At 39.2% G+C, this 21,242-nt stretch overlaps 1 protein-coding gene across 1 annotated transcript in view; it reads left to right on the top strand.

Annotated features, from left to right (window-relative positions):
* Nucleotides 1-21,242, top strand: part of SLC27A2 (solute carrier family 27 member 2) — a 64,669-nt gene that overhangs the window by 25,601 nt on the left and 17,826 nt on the right. Inside the window, exons 3-5 of the mRNA XM_077127853.1 lie at nucleotides 445-603; nucleotides 2,715-2,839; nucleotides 17,716-17,910. Of these exons, the coding sequence (XP_076983968.1) occupies nucleotides 445-603; nucleotides 2,715-2,839; nucleotides 17,716-17,910 (479 nt within the window). The remainder of the gene's footprint in view (nucleotides 1-444; nucleotides 604-2,714; nucleotides 2,840-17,715; nucleotides 17,911-21,242) is intronic.

The raw sequence follows: 21,242 nt of genomic DNA on the forward strand, positions 1-21,242 counted from the left end.
CAGCTTTCTCATCTTTGAGATGGAAAATGCAATTCCACCTATTTCATAAAGCTATTATGAATAGTAAATGAAATATTTGAAAATATCTCACAAAGAGCTGGGCACAGGGCATAAATTCAATCTTCTTTCTCCTTTCTTCTCTTTCTATTCAGATCACTATTGTAATAGCTGTCTAACTCAGGGTCAACCAAAGACAGACCCCCATTTGTTTTAGTAAATAAAATTTTATCAGAATATAGCCACGCTCATTTGTTTACGTATGTCTGTGGCCGCTTTCAGACTCAAAGTAGAGTTGAGCAGTGGCAACAGAGACCTTTGGCTCACAAAGCCTAAAACATTTACTATAGAAAAAAATTGCCAACTCCTGGTCTAAGCCAGATGTCTCTCCTAGATTATGTGAGCCAATCCTGGCTCATTCATGACTTCTCTTGTATCTCCACAAAGGTCTCCCAAAAGCTGCAGTGATCAATCATCAGCGCCTATGGTATGCAAGTTTCCTCACTCTCATGAGTGGGATTAAGGAAAATGATGTCATCTATACCACTCTGCCTTTGTACCATAGTGCTGCACTCATGCTTGGAGTACACGGATGTATCCTGTCGGGTAAGCTTTTTCTTTCAACAAGGCATTGGAAGCCAATTCATATTCACATCTCATAAGGAAAAGTAATAAAAATTTGGCTATTTTCTTGTATGTCTGCTAGGAACAATATTCAATCCTACATTAATGACAAGGCTGTTTGGTTTACACATCATAAGCAACTGTCTAAAATAATTTAAATTTTCTCACTTCTGCTTGTCTAATAATGTAATACCATAATTGTTAAAGAGGATAATTATATCTTGGAGGAAACACCTTTAAAATATCTTAGTTCTTTATCCAGATTAAAATTCTTAATTCTTAAAATCCATAAATAATTCTCCTACATCATTCCCTATACTCAGAAATCTGCATGTCTGTTTTCATCAACTTCTGATTTAAACTTCTTCACTTGTCCCCATTCTACTTTATTCTCCCATGTTCTCACAACTCCTCACCTCTGCTCAGAATACCTGACTTGCCATCTCTTTCTCTTTCTTCCTTAAGTTTTTACACTCAAATTACAGTTGCCATTCACTCTCCTTCTGGTAGGATTTATGCCATTTTGATACATCAAGGCTCAGTCCAGTATCCATCTCTTCCAGGAAGCCACCCTGTAACTCTAACTCAGCTAAAAAAATTAACTTTTGCTCCCATGTGGCATTTCATTTTACACTACAAGATATTCAGTTGTCCCTGCTTTTTTCCCCTCGTCAGCTAATTAATCAACTGTAAAATCCTTAGTTCAGCAGTTGTATCAACCTCCAAATCGGCAAAAAATGCCTAGGCCTGCTTATATCGCTGTGCCCTTCAAGAACAGGGACAAATCAAACATTTGTTCTTTCAGTTAAGCATCATACCTACATGCTAAAGAAAATTTCTCCTCTTCCAAAACAAGGCCTTTTGTATAGTTAGGAGTAAAAATAAACTAGTAATGTGGAAAAATTGTGAGACTTTTGTATTTCAGTTTTCCTACATTTCATACCTATAATTAGAATACATATGACATCATTTTTCTCATTTTATTGATTTCATATTGCTGCTGTAACAAATTACCATGAAATTAGTAACTTCATACAACACAAATTTATTGCCTTGCAGTTCTAGAAGTCAGAAGCTGTAAAAATCCAGGGATTAGCAGAGCTGCATTCCTTCTGGAGGCTCTAGAGGAGAATCCCTTTCCTTGTCTTTTCTAACTTCTAGAAGCTGCTTCCATTCCTTTGCTCACACCCTCCCCCCATTCAAAGCGCATCATTCCAGATGTTTCTGTCATCTCATCTTCTTCCACCTTTGACCTTCTTGCCTCCCTCTCATATGGGTCCTATGACTACATTGGGCCCAGGCAGATAATCTAGGCGTATCTTCCCATTTCAAGATCCTTAATTTAATTACATCTATAAAGTCCTTTTTTGCCGTGTAAGGTAACATATTCATAGGTTCTGGGGATAAGGCCATAGTTAAAATTGGGGACCATTACTCTATCACACCTCTCAAAAAGGAATCTATCATTGCTTGCTCAAGATCCTGGCAATTCGGTGACCTGTAAAATTAAGTTTGGCTCTTCCACCTGGCACTCCCAAACTTTCCATATTTATACCTCTAGTTTCTTCTCCAGTTTCATCTCCCGTGACCTGGCCACCCTTCACCACCCCAATTGCCAGGCCGACTGAGTCTTGCCATACCGCCTTCTAGACTGTCCTGTCTTTATGTTTGAGTATTCCCCTTTACCTGGGATTCTCTCATCTCTCTTCACATTCAAGACCTAACTCAAATCCTACCCTTTCAAGAAGGCCTTTCTCAGCCCTTCTCCTCAAACAGAATTAATCTATATACAAAAGACACACACATCGCACTCCCTTAGGGCCTCATTTGAATCTCTTACTTACTGTCTGCTGCCTTATATTAGAATGGGTTTGGATGTGCCTACTCCCCCACAAGATTGGAAGTTCTTATAGGACAAAACCATGTCTTATTCACTTTTTGTACTCAATACATTAATAGGTACTCAATACTTGTTAGTAAATATCATTCACCTTTTAATTTATACCTTGCAAAGATGACAAATTAAATACAATTGGGGGAATTTTTTGTAGCATTTCTTTGTTGACACCTTTCTATGCCTTCTTTGTTTGTAGGTGCTACTCTTGCTTTGCGAACCAAATTTTCAGCCAGCCAGTTTTGGGATGACTGCAGAAAATACAATGCTACTGTTATTCAGTATATTGGTGAACTTCTTCGGTATTTATGCAACTCTCCCCAGGTAATACTTCCCATGTTTTAATATCTTATTGAAATGGATAAGATGGAAATTCACATCACTTTAGATATGAACTACAATTGTTTGTCATGAGTATGTGGCAGCACACCCACTAGGTAAAAGGGACTTGAGCTTTTATAGTCCAAGGAGACAAAGAAATGGCAAGGGTCCAGAGGAAAACAGAAAATTAGAAAAGAAAACTGATTAATTCTCACAGGATTAATTAAATTTAAGTAATAGTCATCTGCTTCATTCTTGCTTGGTCAGCACATTCTGTTATCTTATAGGTGCTCCTCTCTGCTTACTATCCAGGCATCTCAGATCTTCAAGGCAGGGAGGTGCTAATTTATTAGTCCATTTGGTATGTCTGGCACCATTTCATCTTGTTTTAGGATGTTATCTCATTCCTGCAAATAAACTGAGATGGTCTAGTTAATGTAACTAGGAACAGAAAGTAAACTTTTGAGATTAGATCAGCAGCAGTCTATTCCTGCACAGCTTCAAATCAAAGCTGCTTGCATGAAAAGATAAAAATAAACATTTTCTAAACTACCAAGGGCTATACTAAAGATTTTCCAGCTAAAGGATTATGTTGAGAATCTTTCCAACTATCCAGCTATCATTAGCATATCCTCCACTTCCGTCTCTGCCTAGTAAAAACCTACTTACTCTCAAAGCCTGGCTCAAATGATATCTCATCTATGAAACCAATTGTCACTTCAGCAAAAGTCATCACTCCCTGATGCCCCGATAAATCCCAGAGTGATTTGAATAGTGAATAAAAAAGTATTTGCAAAGTCCCCTTTGGGGAATCGTGAGAAAGGGGGAAAATTCAACTTCCCCAAGTTGAATTCTTGATATTCTTACAAGCAGTGCGGACAACCAAAGCTATAGGCTGAGCCCCCAATCTTGGGGTTTGTTCATATGAAACTTAACCCAAAACAATAGGTCAAGCCTACTTAAAATTAGGCCTAAGAGTCGCCCCCAAGAGAACCTCTTTTGTTGCTCAGATGTGGCGTCTCTCTTCAGCCAACACCACAAGCAATCTCACCACCCTTCCCCTGTCTGTGTGGGACATGACTCCCAGGGGTGTGGACCTTCCTGGCAACGTGGGATAGAAATCCTAGAATGAGCTGAGACTCAGCATCAAGGGATTGAGAAACCCTTCTTGACCAAAAGGAGGAAGAGCGAAATGAGACAAAATAAAGGGTCAATGGCTGAGAGATTGCAAACAGAGTTGAAAGGATATCCTGGAGGTTATTCTTACGCATTAAATAGATATCACCTTGTTAGTCAAGATGTAATGGAGAGGCTGGTAGGAACTGCCTGAAAATGTAGAGCTGTGTTCCAGTATCCATGTTTAGTGAAGATGATTGTATAATGATATAGCTTTCACAGTGTGACTGTTTGATTGTGGAAACCTTGTGTCTGATGCTCCTTTTATCTACCTTATCAACAGACGAGTAAAACATGGAATAAAAATAAATAAGAGGGGGAACAAATGTTAAAATAAATTCAGATTGAAATGCTAGTGATCAATGAAAGGGTGGGGTAAGGGGTATGGTATGTATGAATTTTTTTCTGTTGTTTTTTTATTTCTTTTTCTGAATTGATGCAAATGTTCCAAGAAATGATCATGATGATGAATATGCAACTATGTGATGATATTGTGAATTACTGATTATATATGTAGAATGGAATGATCATAAGTTAAGAATGTTTGCGCTTGTTGTTATATTTTTTTTTAATTTTTTAATCAATAAAATTAAAGAGTCATCACTCCCTTCCTCTACATCATTTTATTTCTTCCTCCCTGTGGCTCTCATCACATTGCAGGTATCTGTCTGCATGCCTCCCATCCTCTCTAGGCTGTAGAATCTTTGCTGGCAAGGGCCACACTGTGTCTTCTTTCTCTCTCTTAAACCGAAGGCATGCAGGAAACTTTTACTTAATGTCGTCTAATGAATAATCTTCCATGTGGTCCTGAAACCAACCAACCATGTCACTTGGTTTGGACAGATGGCCTAAGGTAACCTCAGGGACTGGGATTCACCTTGATAATAGATATTCAGGTATCCTATGGGCTGTTCACAAGAGCTAGTCCTTCCCAGTCTCTCAGCCCTAATCAGAAATCTGATAGCCTCCCATAGGACTAAATCCAGGTTTCTCCACAGTGGCACTGCTGACATTTTGTGGCCAATAATTCTTTACTGTCTGGGCTTGTTCCTCTCCATTATAACAGCATCCTTAATTTCTACCCACAAGATGCCAGTAGTACACCTTCCCCACCCCAGTCAGGACAATCAGAATGTCTCCAAGCAGGCAACCCCCCCTCATTGAGACTTAACTGAACTAGGTACCACAGTAAACTCACCAGATTCTAATTCATTTAATTCGTTCAGTTAACATAAGAAAGCAAACTCAAAAGATCACTAAATTGAAAAATTGCTGTTTGTCAGCACCTGTTATGTTCAACTTATATCCTGACTGCTGTGTGAAATATAAGATACTCGCTCCCAGCTTTCTCTCTCTCTCTCACTTCATTCAATCTCAGTCCAGATCATCATCTCATCAGAGAAGGCCTCCTATGTATCACTCCGTATTCACTCCACATATCACTCCACTCTCACTGCCCATCTTACTGCTACTCGTGGTACTCTCATCTCCTGACATAGCACAGGTTTGTATAGTTATTGTCTGTTTCCCCCAATTAAATGAAAGTCCCATGAGAGCACCAAGATATGTGTCTGGCAATCATAGGCACTGTGCTGTTTTGAAAGGATGTATGGACCCTAGAAAAGCCATGTTTTAATCCCAATCCCATTTTGTAAAGGCAACCATTTCTTCTAATCCCTATTCAGTATTGAATGTTGGAAACTGTAGTTAAATCATCTCTCTGGAGAATTGATTTAATCAAGAGTGGTTGTTAAACTGGATTAGCTGGAGGCGTGTCTCTACCCATTTGGGTGGGTCTTGAATGGTTTTCTGGAGTCCGATAAAAGAGGAAACATTTTGGAGAAAGAGAGATCTCTGAGAGAGCAGAACGACATAGCTACGAGAAGCAGAGTCCACCAGTCAGCGACCTTTAGAGATGAAGAAGGAAAATGTCTTCCAGGGAGCTTCGTGAAACAGGAAGTCAGGAGAAGAAACTAGCAGACGACACTGTGTTCACTATGTGACCTTCCAGATGAGAGAGGAACCCTGACCACATTCACCATATGCCTTCTCACTGGAGAGAGAAACCCTGAACTTCATCGGCCTTCTTGAACCAAGGTATCATTCCCTGGATGCCTTAGATTGGACATTTCTATAAACTTGTTTTAATTGGGACATTTTCTCTGCCTTGGAACTGTAAACTAGCAACTGATTAAATTCCCTTTTTAAGAGCCATTCATTTCTGATATATTGCATTCCAGCAGTTAGCAAACTAGAACAGGCACTCAATAAATATTGCTGAATGAACTTCTAAATCCTTGCCCATTAAAAATGTATAATTGAGGGCGGGTCATGGTGGCTCAGCAGGCAGAGTTCTTGCCTGCTGTGCCAGAGTCCTGAGTTCGGTTCCAAGTGCCTGCCCATGTAAAAAAAAAAAAGTGTAATTGAGTTGAGGGTGGTAATAAGTACCTCCAGAGTGTTCAGATTTAATGCATATTGTTTGGATTCATGACTAATGGTCATAATTAGCTATGAGTTGGTTTGGAATTTTTTCCACAGTAATTTCTGATGATGTCACTGTTGAATTTTTTTCATTGGTCCCCAGGATTGCATGCCTCTGGGTTAAAAGTCCTAAATCCATATGGGGCCCTTCTGTTTGGCTTTTCTTCTCTACCTTAAAGGTATTCCTTGTCAATTGGAAGTCTCCTAGGGAACTTTTCATATTGTTTCTATTAGTTCTAATGGGAGCCACCTTTGGACTTAAGGAAAAGAAGCGTATTTGTGTGTAGCTCTCTTCAGGCTCACACACACACTTCCACTTTTCTCATATTTCTTAACATTGTCTCAGAATGATTCTGGAAAACAAAAACAGCTTGAGGTTTTATATTTTATCATTTGATGTATAATTCATGAATGACCCCTAATCTAGAAGTAGATTTGGAGTTCCTATTTGCTACTTGCTTCTCCCCACCCCTGAGTTCTGGATTGTCTGGAGAATAAATTTAAGAATAATAGAAAATGATCATAACTACCTCAAAAAAACAGTTAAAGATGATAAAAATCATAGGTCACCAAAAGAGTAGAGATTCTGTGGATTAAAAGGGAGCTTTAAAAAAAGTTGTATTAGAAGGACCCCTTAAGCCAAAGTGGATAAATACTAGAACTGATGGTAGAAGGCTCTGGATTAATGTAATTGGGACTTTCTCATACTTAGAGCTGCCTGGAAGGCCTATCCTTCCTTAGAAGGTTAACACCATGACCATTCCCCAAGTACTGGATGTCAGAGAGACTATTCTTGCCTTAGTTGAGCAGCTAAACCAAATCACACCCATCCACAGATGGAGCAGCTCATCAGAAGAATCTGACCAATATCAGGTTAATGCAAACCATTGCTCTTTTGCTCCCTTCTTCTGAACCATATTCAATAGTTCTTTTGGTAGAACAGAGGACTACGGAGGAAATATTCCCAGCCACCCTTAGGTCAGTGGTTCATGTCAGCTCAGTGGACCTAATATAGTGGTTGAGCATGAACTCTGGAGGCAGCAGACCTGATTCCTGACTCTGCCCCTTAAGCAAAGAACCAACCTCTCTACATCTGTTTCCCATCAATCAAAAGAGGAAACTGTAGTACCTACCTCACAGGAGAGTTGTGAGGACTCGATGTGATGATGTATATAATGTACTTAGCCAAGTATCTGGCACATAGTAAATCCTCAACAAATTGTGGTCATTATTATTATTTTCAGCACCTAACAGTGTATAGTTCCTAGTAGGTGCTCAGTAAATATTTTTTGAATGAATCAGTGAGAATTCTGGTCCTTATACACAAAGTAAGAAATAAGAGAACTTCAGTTAATCACTCTGATCTAAGGCTGAGTGGGTGGTTAGATAACAAAGCTATTGACTTTAAGTGATTTTTACCATATTTTAGCTGAATCTCCTTTATCCATTTAGTTTCTTTTTATTCGACATAACAGCATACAAACACAAACATTCTTACCATATGATCATTCCATTCTTGATATATGATCAATAACTCACAATATCATCACATAGTTGTATATTCATCATCATGATCATTTCTTAGAAAATTTGCATCAATTCAGAAAAAGAAATAAAAAGAAAACAGAAAAAAAATTCATACATACCATACCCCTTACCCCTCCCTTTCATTAATCACTAGCATTTCAATCTACTAAATTTAACATTTGTTCCCCCTATTATTTATTTTTAATCCATATGTTTTACTTGTCTGTCGATAAAGTAGATAAAATATCCATTTAATTTTAATTTTATTTTTTAGAGCAGTTATAGGTTTACAGAAAAATCATGCAGCTAGTACTTTATCCATTCTACCTGTCTTCCAGTTGTATATTTGAGCCAGTTCCTTGGTCATAATCAGCCTGCTTCGTTTTCAGTGGTATAGACTTGTCAGTTCCCATTTTGTTTGTGTAGTTGCCTAGAAAAACAATGTCATCTAAGAATAAATTATTTATTGAAACAGGATATTACTTAAGCTGAGTGTTTCTCTACTTCAAAAAGGAACCTACAGGAGTCTTTGTACTTACCTACTGGGAGGGCAACCAGGACAGGGAGGAAGAGGAAGGAAGGAAAGAGGTGGAAGGAAAAGAAGGAGGAGGAAAAAGAAAAAGAGTTCCAGGGACCATCCACAGAAGCCATGATATTTGGAATGGAAAATAAGATAGATCTGGATCCCAAAAGAGCTAAATCAACTCAATTTACCTCCCAAGGGTTGTCTGCCTTCCTTCAAAAACTGGATAATCTCTGTGGTCCCTTTTTCTGTCCCTGCATGACCTTCATACAGAAAGAAAATAGGATGGAGGGATGTGCAGCACAGAGTGGAGAGAGACCAGTTTGACCTGTGGAGGCGAGGGCAGGAGCAGGCCAGAGGAAAGAGGGAAGGAGAGCAGAATTGGGGAAGGTTTGCCAGAGAAGGTGAGTGTTGAAGGATGCAGAGAAGTTTTCCAAAAGACTGCTGGTTAGCAGAAATGGCTTGTGCAAAGCAGTGGAATGAAGGACCTGTAACACTGGGAACTGTGAGTTCCGTGGCAGGAGGCAGGACTGGTTAGCTGGGCTGAGGCCAGGTGGCAAGGGCTTAATTGGGCTGAGAATCAAATGTAAAAGTGACAAAGCACTACTAAAGGATTTTACCTGGAAGAGTGATGTGGGAAATGACTTTGTTTAGGGGGTCCCTTTGGCTACACTTGAGGAAGGGGAGAAAACATTGGAAAGAAAGAAAATCCTCTTCAATAAAGCAGGCATGCTAAGCCTTATCCTTTCGTTCCTGTCAGTGGAGTGGTTTCTTTTCTCAGGGAATCTGGCAGAAGTAAAGCACATTAACTATTAAGAACATGGGCTCTTGTTACCCGCCCCGCTGTGAGGGGCATAACATCCAGGGATGAGGGTCTCCCTAGAGATGTGGGATATGTCTCCCAAGATGAGCCACTGGCCCTGGCATCATGGGATCAACAGTGCCTTCATGGCCAAGGTGGGGGGGAGGGGAAGAATTATAACAAATGGGGTGTTGGTGGCTGAGGGAGTTCCAGTAGAGTCAGGGGGCTACTCTGGAGGCTGCTCTTGAACAGGCTTCAGCTAGATGTTGCTTTTTGTCATGGTTTGCCAGACTGCAATCAAGGCCATTCCTGCTGGCCCTGGAGAGTGCCTGGAACTTCGTCTCCGATTTGGCAGAAGTTCCATGCACTGTGTCGCTTTCCAGAGGCTACAACCTCCGGGTGGTTCCTGGGCCAAATGGGTCCTGGAGCCCAAAGGCACCAGCCTCTCCGGAATATCTGCTGTCTCTGTCCCCCATCCCATATTGTCAACGGCCCTTTCCAACAGGGGAACTTGGTGTGGGCATAGCCCAGATGCCTCTGGGGAATGGGAGAGGGATCAAGGGAGATGGTAGAGTTATGGCAGAGAAGATAGGATTTGACAGATGAGGGTGACTGCTGAATCATTGTATCGACATTTCTTTTGGTCTCCAGTGTTTTGGAGCAGCCAGAGGGAAAGACCTAGAATTGTGGAGCTGTGACCCATGCCAAGGTCTGAAATCTGTTCTTTAACTAATTGTTGCAAGTGTGCTTTGAAATATAGATCTATGTTATTTTTCACTATAAGAAAAAGAACATGGGCTTGAGAATTCTGGTTTCTAAGATAGGAAAGACCTTCTACCCCTTTCACCTCTTGGAAGACACCCAAAAACAAGGAAGACAAGAAAAGGACAGACGAGCTCCTAAGAAACACCATCTAGAAACTAGGAGATAGAGCCATGGACGATATGGTACATAAAGCTAGAAAACTGAAAGATGAAGGTGACTGATTTAGTAGGACTGTGAAACACAAGAGTGAGATCCAACAAGAAGGAAGCCAATTTACTTCCTGAAGGCTGAGAAGTTGGAGGTACCCAATACACTGACGGTAGGATTGAGGTCTCAGGCTTGAAAACAAGAAGATTCTTTGAAAGTCTGTGAAAGAAGCAGCTAGACCTGCCACTATCTTCCCCTGTCCCTGTAGGATAAAGGAGGTTTATTCTCTGGAGAAAATCAACAGAAGCTTTTAACTCAGGGCCTCAAAACAGAGGAGGGCAAGGGTGAAGCGCTGAAAACAGATTAACTACATACTCGCCAGAAAAACTCCAGCCCCCTTTCCCTGCAGAACTCCAGTATCGTTTCTGCTTTCAGACAGGAGATTGGAGGAGGGACATTCTTAGAAAGCACTAAACTTTCCTAGAAAAGACATACAGAAATGGACACTGGCTCAGTGCCCCATTGCCACCCATCAGTGCAGCCCATCAGGCCGTTTCCCCTCCTCTATACACAAGAGCTGCTAAAACATCTCTTTGTTACTTTGCTCTTAAATATGAGCAGACATCAAGGATCACCTGACACCCAGGAAGGCCTCCAATCATTATGAGAAAAGAAGAAAAAATAGTATCAATTCAGGGAGCAGTAGGAAACTTCCAAAGACCTATAATTAATATCCTCAAACAGATTACAGGAGCTAGTGCTTCCACCAAACAAAGATGATATGCTATGAAAAAAATCAGAGAATTAGTGCTAATGAAAAAATTAACAAATAGCATTTAAAATGTCTTAAATTCACAGAAAAATTGGAAGATAAAGTTGAGAAATCTTCCAGAAATTTGGGCAAAAAGATGAAGTGATGGACATTAGGAGAGACTAGGTAAGAAAGAACAAACCAGGATGCCCAGAATCTAAAACAGGAAACAAGAAAAAAGAGAATACAGTAAAGGAATAGGAGGAAAATAGTCCAGAAATCGTATAAGAATACAAGATATAAGATGATACAAGAACAATAAATAATACAAGAAAACTTCCCCAGACTGAAGGACATGAATCTCCAGTTTGAAAGGGCCCATTGATTTCCTGATACCATAGGTGAAAACAAAGCAAAACACCATGATGAAGCTCCAGGAAACCGAAAATAAAATAAAGAGAAGATTCTGTAAGAATAACATTTGGCAGGGGCAGATAGCAGCAATTCAGGGAAAGAATGAAAGTCTAGAAAATGTGGCCTCCTTGACTGCTCAGCTTGAAATCACCAAACAGATGCTCCACAAAGTAGTCAAAAAGTTGACCACCAAGAAAATGACTCTGGAGAGCTCAGAGAGGACCATATCAGACCTGACAGCTTCCCTCCAGGAAAAGGAGAGAGCCATTGAGGTTACCAATGCAACGATCACAAAACTCCACTCCCGGGTAGATTTGAAACTGTCGGAGCTGCAGCCCTTGAAAAATGAAGGGGATCACCTCAGAAATGTGCAGACAGAATCTGAGCCCCTCAAGCTACAGGTGATAGAAAAGGACAAGATGATCGAGATTTTGCAACAACAGATTGAAAACATGATGCAATTGGTTGGTCAGCATGGATGAACTGCTGGTGCCATGCAAGTGGAAAAAGCACTTAAGTCCTGATCACATTGGCTGTATCCACAACTGATTGCATTTGCAATCAGCTAAGGGGAGTGTCTTCTGCAATGCATGATGCTTAATCTCATCACCAGAAGGCTTTTAAGGAGGATCCAGAAGAGACAAGCACTCTTCCTGCTTCTGCCAGTCAGCCTCTCCTAAGAGTTTGCTGAGGACCTTCATTGGAGCTGCCAGCTGGCTATGTGAGACACTTTTATAAATTTTATATTTACAGATAACTCCTGCTGATTCTGTTTCTCTAGAGAACCCTACAATAAAAGTATTCTCAGACATTCAAAGTCTCAAGAAAACTTAGTTTGTTTGCACTCTCCTTTGGGAAGTTACTAGAGAAAGTGTTCCAGCCCAAAGGAAGAGTGAAAGAGAAAGGAAGACACCGGCTCCAGGAAAGAGAAGCAAAGGGAATCCCCAGCCTAGAGGGCAACTAATCCAGATTAGAGCAGAAGGGTAAAATTTTAAATGATGAGAGAAAAGAAATTATCTGATAGATTTCACCATGAGGAAAATTTTATAAGAGGTTTTTGGGAGGCATGAAAAAAAACTAAGCAAATGGGTGGGGAGGCTATTAATTCCAGGAAAAACAAAAATTTATTCAAGAATTTATTCATAGTAGATTACTTGACTCATCACTAGTGTACTATGGGCAAAATAATGCAAACACAAAATATTGATTTAACCAAAAATTATAATATTGGAAAGATGGAGGAGAAAAAGGGAGAAAGCTTAATCCTTACTAGCCTAAAAGAAAATAAATGAGTGTCTAAAATTGATGAATCAGTGTAAGCATTTAAATTAGGAATTTTATTAGGAATAATTTAAACATTTAAATTAGGAGTTCAGGTAAGAAGAAAGAGCTAAGAGACTTGAAAGTGTCAGCTTCAAAGTGGGAAGCTGGGAGCAAGGGGTGGGAACAGATAGGCGGAATGGACAGCATTCTTCATTTAAAGTCCTTTCCATACTATTTCATTTTTAAACTGCATGTGTCACTCTTAATTTTTTTTTACTAAGGGAAAGCACACTCTCTGAAGTCACATAATCTGGATTTGAATCTTGGAGCAACTCTTTTGCTCCCTATGTGATCCTGAGCAAATTATTTTAAGCCTTCTGAGGCTCCATGTATTTCTTCAATTGTAATACGAGGCAAATACTTTAGTATTTACCACATTTTGATAAGGTTCTTTTGAAACTTAAGTAAAATAATGTAGAGGTCAAGTGCCTGACACCATAAAGCCCTCAGAAAAAGTTTTCTGCTGACTCTAATTACTTAATATCCTGTATCTCCCTCTAGACAACCTCACCTGTCACCCTCCAGCAGTCGTTAAATATCAGGTGGACTAAAGTCCTTCACGTATTACACCTTAGCTCTACTGTGTCATAAAAGGTTTGATCATTGTCAAAGAAAACGAGCAGGTGACCCTTGATCTCAAAAACAGTTCCCTTTGAGGGAATTACTTCTCCTGTGAGAAAAGAAAACCAAAGTAGTATTCTCAGCCGCTGGGGAGCTAAGAGCTTGGGGGAAAACCAGACATCTAAGAAAGCCTCTAACAGCTCCCAGTTTGTGTCCACAAACATTTCTAGCCTGGGGCCTTAATCCCTTCTGCTGGTGCAACGAGATCCCTTGATTTTGTGATGAAAACTGAGCCTGTGGTATTGTTGTTATGAGCTTAGCTACCTGCGGCCCACAGGTGATGGGCACCTGCAGCCTCCTGCACCTTAAGTCCTGCCCTGGTGCAGATGTCCTGGCCATTAGCTATATGTAGTTCAGGGAGGTTGAGCATGTCCTGGTAAAGGTGGTTCCTTTTGCTGCAGGGATCACACTATCTGCAGAGCACAAGTTCTGGTGCTGTAGATGACCTAAAGATGTATTTGGACTCAAAGAAGCTTAAATTCTAGTGGAGGAGATGGGTGTTCACCACCCATTAGATGTGAAGGTGCACTGAGAGGTGGGAGAAAGGAGAAGGGCTGATGATGGGCTGTATGTGGAAAAAGTAAGGCCCTAGGTTTACTCACTGGAATGCCAGTTTGGAGCATCTCGGGCAGGCCTGGGAGCAGATCAGCAGCCAGGTCAGGTGGGTCCTGTTAAGTAATCCTCAAATATCTTGGAATGGCAGTGAGGCCAGCAGTGTGGGGGCATGGATGACATCTAAAAAGTTGAAAATACTTACCGAAGAACATAGTGTCTTATGGACAGGGTGACCCTGTAATTCATTATCCAAACAGACTTTTTTTAAGGAGGAGAGGTGTGTTTTGATAATCACACCAGGATGACAGGCATAAAGCAGGACTGGTCCTGGTAAAACATCCGGGCCGTCACCCTACTTTCAGGCACTGGTAATTATGGAGGGGAATTAAATGGATTCCTACTCAGTCAGAATCTCCAGGGCTCCTCCAGAGTCAAAGAGCTTCTCAGGTGACTCTCCTCAATGCCCTGGTTAAGAATCACCAGCCTGGGGCCACTAGTCTCTCTTTACACCTTTCCTCTTCAGAGACATTGTTCTGGGAACCCAGTTTTTACCAGCAATCAGTATCTATCCATCTCACCAGTTAGGACTCCTTAAAGAACTTCACCACTAACGAGCAACTTATAAGCTAACTGTGTACATGCTGCTTCCCTGGCCCCTTAACTACCCTCATGGAAACCATTTCAAGGTTCATTTTGTTTTGTTTTGTTTTATACTGCAGGCCTCTCTTTGAATAGTTCTTTCAAAGAGGAACTCTCATTCCAAAAATCACTTCACAGTGATTTCACAGTGTAGGAAATAATGTATAAAATCTATTTAGACCAAGGGGATGGTGAAGTTATACAGAGAAGGTAGGGTTTAATAAATGAGTGCTGAATCATTATATTGATATTTCTTTTAGTCTCCAGTACCTTAAAGCAGCTAGAAATAAAAACCTAAAATTGTGGAATTGTAACCCATACCAAACTCTTAAATCTGTTCTACAACTAATTGTTGTGATGTACTTTGAAATTTATTGCTTTTTTGTATATATGTTATTTTTCACAGAAAAAGAAAAGAGAGAGAGAGAAGGAAGAGTATAATAGAGAAGATAGGATTTAACAAATGAACATGACTGCTGAATCACTATATTGATATTTCTGTTGGTCTCCAGTGTCTTAGAGCAGCTAGAACAAAAAATGGAAATTGTGGAACTATAGCCTATACCAAACTTTAAGATCTGTTGTATAGCTACTTGTTAAAATATACTTGGAAAATTATTGCTTTTTTTAAAATATTATTTTTCACAATTAAAAAAAGTAAAAAAAAAAAAGTCTATTTAGAGCATTTGCTCTTTTAAGCAAGTTGCTGTTTTGTTAAGGAAGTTAACATTGATATGAAAGGAGAGGCCTCCTTAAAAGCGTTTTACCCTATTCTATTCTGTATTCTATTAGAATGATGATTTTAGAGTGTGCTAGTTTGAAATGGTTATGTACCCCAGAAAAGTGATGGTTTCTTTTCTAATTCAGTTTTTTGGGAGCAGCCCTATTGTTTAGGATGGTGTTCTAGTTTGCTAGCTGCTGGAATGCAACACACCAGAGACAGATTGGCTTTTAATAAAAGGGGATTTCTTTCGTTAGTTCTTCAAAGGAAAGGCAGCTGACTTTCAACTGAGGTTTTTTCTTATGTGGGAACAGGGTGATCTCTGCTGGCCTTCTCTCCAGGCCTCTGGGTTCCAGCAACTTTCCCCGGGGTGATTTCTTTCTGCATCTCCAAAGGCCTGGGCTGAGCTGAAAGTGCCGAGATGAGGTATACTGAACTGCTTGGGCTGTGCTACATTGCACTCTCTCATTTAAGCACCAGCCAGTAAAGTCCAAACATCATTCACTGCAGCAGGCACACCTCCTAGCCAACTGCAGATGTAATCAGCAACAGATGAGGTTCACATACCATTGGCTCATGTCCATAGCAACAGAACTAGATGCCTTCACCTGACCAAGTTGACAACTGAATCTAAGTACCACAGGTGGAAACTTTGATTGGATTTTTTCCATAGAGATGTGATACACCCAGCTGTGGATATGACCTTTTGATTAGATGGAGATGTGATTCTGTCCATTCAAGGTGGGTCTTGATTAGATTATTGAAGTCCTTTAAAAGAGGGAAACATTTTTGAGAAAGCTCACATGCTTGGAGAACAGTTGCTTCAGAGCTGACATAGACACAGATATTTGGAGATGCTGGGAGTTCTGACAGAGAGAGCAGATGCCTAGACAAGGATGTCTGGAGGTGCAGAGCCCAGCAGATGTTGTGATGTGCCTTTTCATGAGATGCTAAGCAGGGTTGTGTCCTGGAGGAGCTAAGTGAAGGCCCATAGATGCTTAGAGAGGAAACCACTGACCTCAAAAGCTGGAAGCAATGGAGCCAGGAACAAGGACCAGCAGATGCCAGCCACATGCCTTCCTATGTGACAGACATCAACCTTCCTTGAGCCAAGATATCTTTCTCTGGATGCCTTACTTTGGAAATTTTTATGGCATTAGAACTGTAAACATGTAACTTAATAAATTCCCTTTATAAAAGCCATTCCATTTCTGTCATATTGCATTCCAGCAGTTTTAACAAACCAAAACATAGAGTAACAGAATTAGCAATCTAAAATTGTATTTATTTATTTATCCCACTAATCTTGATTTCCTTGAGAATATAAATGGCCTTATTAACATAAAATATCATTAAAACTACCTGGTTTGCTTGTTTCTTGTGGAGGCCTAATACATGATCATGGTTGAATGAAAAAACCAACCTGGTCCCACCTCCCTTGATGTAAAAAGCTCTAGATTCAGTCCCTACACTCAAAACAGTTTTTCCATTATGATTTTTATCTATAGCAAAGCATATTCCACCCAGGCACGTGAGACAACTGGGAGCCAATTTCCTCCTTCTTTGCCCTTCTCAGCAAAGATGGGGCAGTGTCATCATCTTGGTTCAGCCTCTGATTTGTGTTGTGACTGTTGGGTCTTTCTGTTAAATCAGGGAATGACCGGGATTCTGTCCAGTCTCTCCAAGCCCTAGCACTCTTCAATGACTTTGGAAAATGGTTCTCTCTCTCCTTGGACTGTCTTCTCAGCCTTCTTTATCGTCAAGTGAAAAATCATTGCTTCAGCATGAAAGATGCAATCCTGGCCCTACTAGGGACAGATAATCAATCAGTCCCTAATGGTTCTTTCCCATGTGGAGTCTTTTTTCTAGCAATTCCCTGAGATCTTCTAACCCTATCAAGAAAACTAATTAACATGTTATTCTAACTTAGATTGGATATGGATGAAATGTTGGTATCACTTGGTTCTGTCAGATCATTTCAGCTTGTCCCTTAAAAATCAAAATGGGATAAGGAGTGTTTGGGGTTTTGTTTTTGTGTGTCTATCTGATAATTTTCTTTTTGGAGCAAAGAAAATGGTCTAAAATTGAGTGTGATAATGATTACATAACTAAGTGAAGATACGGTGGTATTGATTATATACTTTGGGTGGAATATAGGATAAGTGAATATATCTCAATAAAGTCTGGAAAAAAAATAAAAATGGGAAAACCAGAATCTTTGGTTGTTAAGTCATATTTATAGCTGCCAGTCCACACTGTTTATATGTGGGAGGAAGAGCCAAGGGATTGGATATGTGTGTAAGTGGAAAAGAGGCATGCTCAAAGGTGAATTTGTAACCAACCTAAACATGTACAAATATAAAGGCAATAATCAATATAAAGATAGACTCCAGAGATGTTTCCATTTAACCTCCTCTCTTTCCCCTTACTACAGAGACCAAATGATCGTGATCATAAAGTGAGACTGGCACTCGGAAATGGTTTGAGAGCAGACATCTGGAGAGACTTCGTCAAGAGATTTGGGGACATTCACATTTATGAATTCTATGCTGCCACTGAAGGAAATATTGCATTTGTGAATTACACAAGAAAAATCGGGGCTGTTGGAAGACGAAACTATCTACATAAAGTAAGTACATTCGAAAATGAGAGACTATGTAGCCGGTTTTAAGAACACCTAGATTTCTCAAAAGCAACCTCACAATGATGTTATCAGGATTTCATGCAGCATCTGAGCCATGGTCCTGATATCTCTGGTAGTATCACCAAAAGAGGTGTTGCCTATTCTCTGTGACAACGACCTAATAAAATCATGGTCCGTTGATGTTTTAAAATCTTAATTCTTATTAACAACAACCCATTATGTCTTTGCCATCCACAGTTTATGTGAGGTCTACCATCTATACTTGCATATAATCAAACACCTATGGCTCCCAGTTCCATGAGTTTCGCATACACTGTGAAACATTGTTTCCCTTTTATTGTCCCATGCATCAGAATCAGTTGGGAAATTTTAATACACACACGTACAGGGCTACAGACCCCTGAGCTTTGGATTCACTTGTCCTGGAGTAGAGCCTAGGCATTAATGTTTGTTGTTATTGTTGATTTTTGTTTCTTTGTTTTAAAATTTTATCAGAGAAACTGTAGGTTTGCAGAAAAATTATTCAGAAAATATGAGTTCCCATATACCCCCCTATTTTTAACACCTTGTATCAGTATGGCATGTCTGTTACAACTGATAAAAGAATATTACTGTAATTGTACTATTAACTGTAGTCAATGGTTTACTCTCTTGTTCACTGTTTGTCTTGTGCAGTCCTGTGGTTGGTTGGTTTGTTTTTAATTTTTATTCTAGTAACATATATGCAACTTAAAATTTCCTCTTTTAACCACATTCAAATATATATATTCAGTGCTGTTAGTTATGTTCACAATGTTGTGCTGCTGTCACCACCGTCCGTTGCAAAAAGTTTTCCATCACCCCAAATAGAAATGTAAAATTTGAAGCTATTAAATCCCCATTTCCTACCCCCTAATAACCTTATTCCAATTATTTCATATCAGTGAAAGTGTCCATTTATGTCTGACTTATTAAATTCTACATGATGTCTTCAAGGTTCATCCAGGTTGTCCCATGTTTCAGAAGTTTATTCTTTTTTAATGCTGAATTAATATTCCATTGTATATATAGACCACATCTTGTTTATCCATTCATCAGTTGTTGGGCACTTGGGTTACTCCTATCTTTTGGCAGCTGTGAGTAATACTGCTATGAATATTGATGTACAAATATCTGTTCAGTTTCCTGCTTTCAGTTCTTCTGGGTATATACCTAGCAGTGGGATTGCTGGATCATATGGACTTAACATTCTGAAAAACAAACAGTCTTCCACAGCAGCTGCACTATTTTACATCCCCACCAGCAATGAATGAGGGTTTCTATTTCCCCACTTTCAACACTTGCAATTTTCCATTTTTTAATAGTGCCACTCTTAAAATTGCAAAATGGTACCTCACTCTGCTTCTGAGTTGTCTTTCCCTAATAACTAATGATGTTGAGCATCATTCTATGTGCTTTTTGGCCATTTGCATGTCTTCTTTAGAAAAATGTCTATTCATTTCTTTTGCCCGCTTTTTAATTGGGTTGTTTGTCTCCTGCTGTTTGGTTATAGGATTTCTTTATATATTCTGGATTTAAATCCTGTTCAGGTATGTGGTTTCAGAATATTTTCTCCCATTGTGTAGGTTCTCTTTTTATTTTCATGATAAAGTTCCTTAATGCACAAAAATTTTTCATTTGGATGAGGTCCCCTCTATCTATTTTTTCTTTTGTTTCTCATGTTTTGGTTATGAAATCTAAGAACCTACAATCTAAACAAGGAAATAGATGCTTCTTTGTGTTTCCTTCTAGGAATTTTACAGTTCTGGTTCTTATATTTAGGTCTTTGATCCACTTTAAGTTGATTTTTATATATGGAGTGAGGTAGGGGTTCATCTTCATTCTTTTGCATATGAACATCCAGTTTTTCTAATTGAGTAGACTCAGCACCCTTGTAGAAAATCAGTTTGCCATAAATGTGAGGGCTCATTTCTGAACTCACAATTTGATTCTGTGGCTCTATATGTCTGTCCTTATGCTAGTACCTTGCTGTTTTGATTACAGTGGCTTTGTAATAAGTTTTATGATCAGAAAGTCCTCCAACTTTGTTCTTTTTCCTGTTTAAGGCCCCCTACCCTTCCATTTCTTCAAAGAAAACTGTTGGAATTTTTATTTGGATTGCATTGAATCTGTACATCCTGTTGGGTAGGAGTGTATCTTAACAATATTTAGTCTTCCAATCCATGAAGCTGGAATGACCTTTCATTTATTTAGGTCTTCTTTTATTTCTTTTAGCAATATTTTGTATTTTTCTATGTACATGTCCTCTACATCCTTGTTTAGATTTATTCCTAAATATTTGATTCTTTTAGTTGCTATTGTAAATTGAATTTTTTCTTGATTTCCTCTTCAGATTGTTTATTTCTACTGTATAGAAACACTACTGATTTGAGGGGTGTTGATCTTAAAGTACTCTGCCACTTTACTGCTTTTGCTTATTAGCTAATAAAGCTTTATTAGTTTTATTTGGCCATTCTATGGCCAAAAAAAAAAAGCACATGGAATGATGCTCAACATCATTAGTTAATAGGTAAAGTTTTATTTCTTTCCAATTTGGATGCCTTTTATTTCTTTTCCTTGCCTAATTGCTCTGGCTGCAACTTCCAGTACAATGTTGAGTAACAGCAATGACAGTGGACATCTTTGTCTTGTTCTTGAATTTAGATAGAAAGCATCAGTTTTCTACCATTAAATAGGATGTTAGCTCTAGGTTTTTCATATATGCCCTTTATCATGGTCAGGAAATTACTTTCTAATCCTAATTTTCTAAGTGCCTCTATCAAGAAGGGGTGCTATATTTTGTCAAATGGCTTTTCTGCCTCAATTGAGATGATCATGTGTTTTTTTCCTTCATTCCATTAGTGTGGTATTTTGGACTCTTTGGTTTTCTTATGTTGAACCACCTTTGCATACCAAGAATAAATCCCATGTGATCATGATATATAATTATTTTAATGTGCTGTTGGATTTAGTTTGTTAGTATTTTGTTGAGGATTTTTACATCTATATTCATAAGGATTATTGGTCTTTAATTTTTGTTTTCTTGTGGTATCTTTATCTAGGTTTGTTATTTGGATGATGGTGACCTCATAGAATGAGTTAGGGAGTATTCCTTCTCTTCAGTTTTTTTGGAAATTTGAGCAAGGTAGTCTGTCCAAACTCTGGTCGTCTTTGTTGATCGTTTTTGGATTTTAACTTTTTCCTTTGGATGGGTCATCCTTCATGTTTCTTTGTCTTGTACTCTTTTGTTGCACACTGTACATTTCAATACTTTAAAATGTTAACTCTGAGATTTAGTT

The sequence above is a fragment of the Tamandua tetradactyla genome, chromosome 14 (genome assembly GCF_023851605.1).
Source record: "Tamandua tetradactyla isolate mTamTet1 chromosome 14, mTamTet1.pri, whole genome shotgun sequence".
Taxonomy (NCBI): Eukaryota; Metazoa; Chordata; class Mammalia; order Pilosa; family Myrmecophagidae; genus Tamandua; species Tamandua tetradactyla.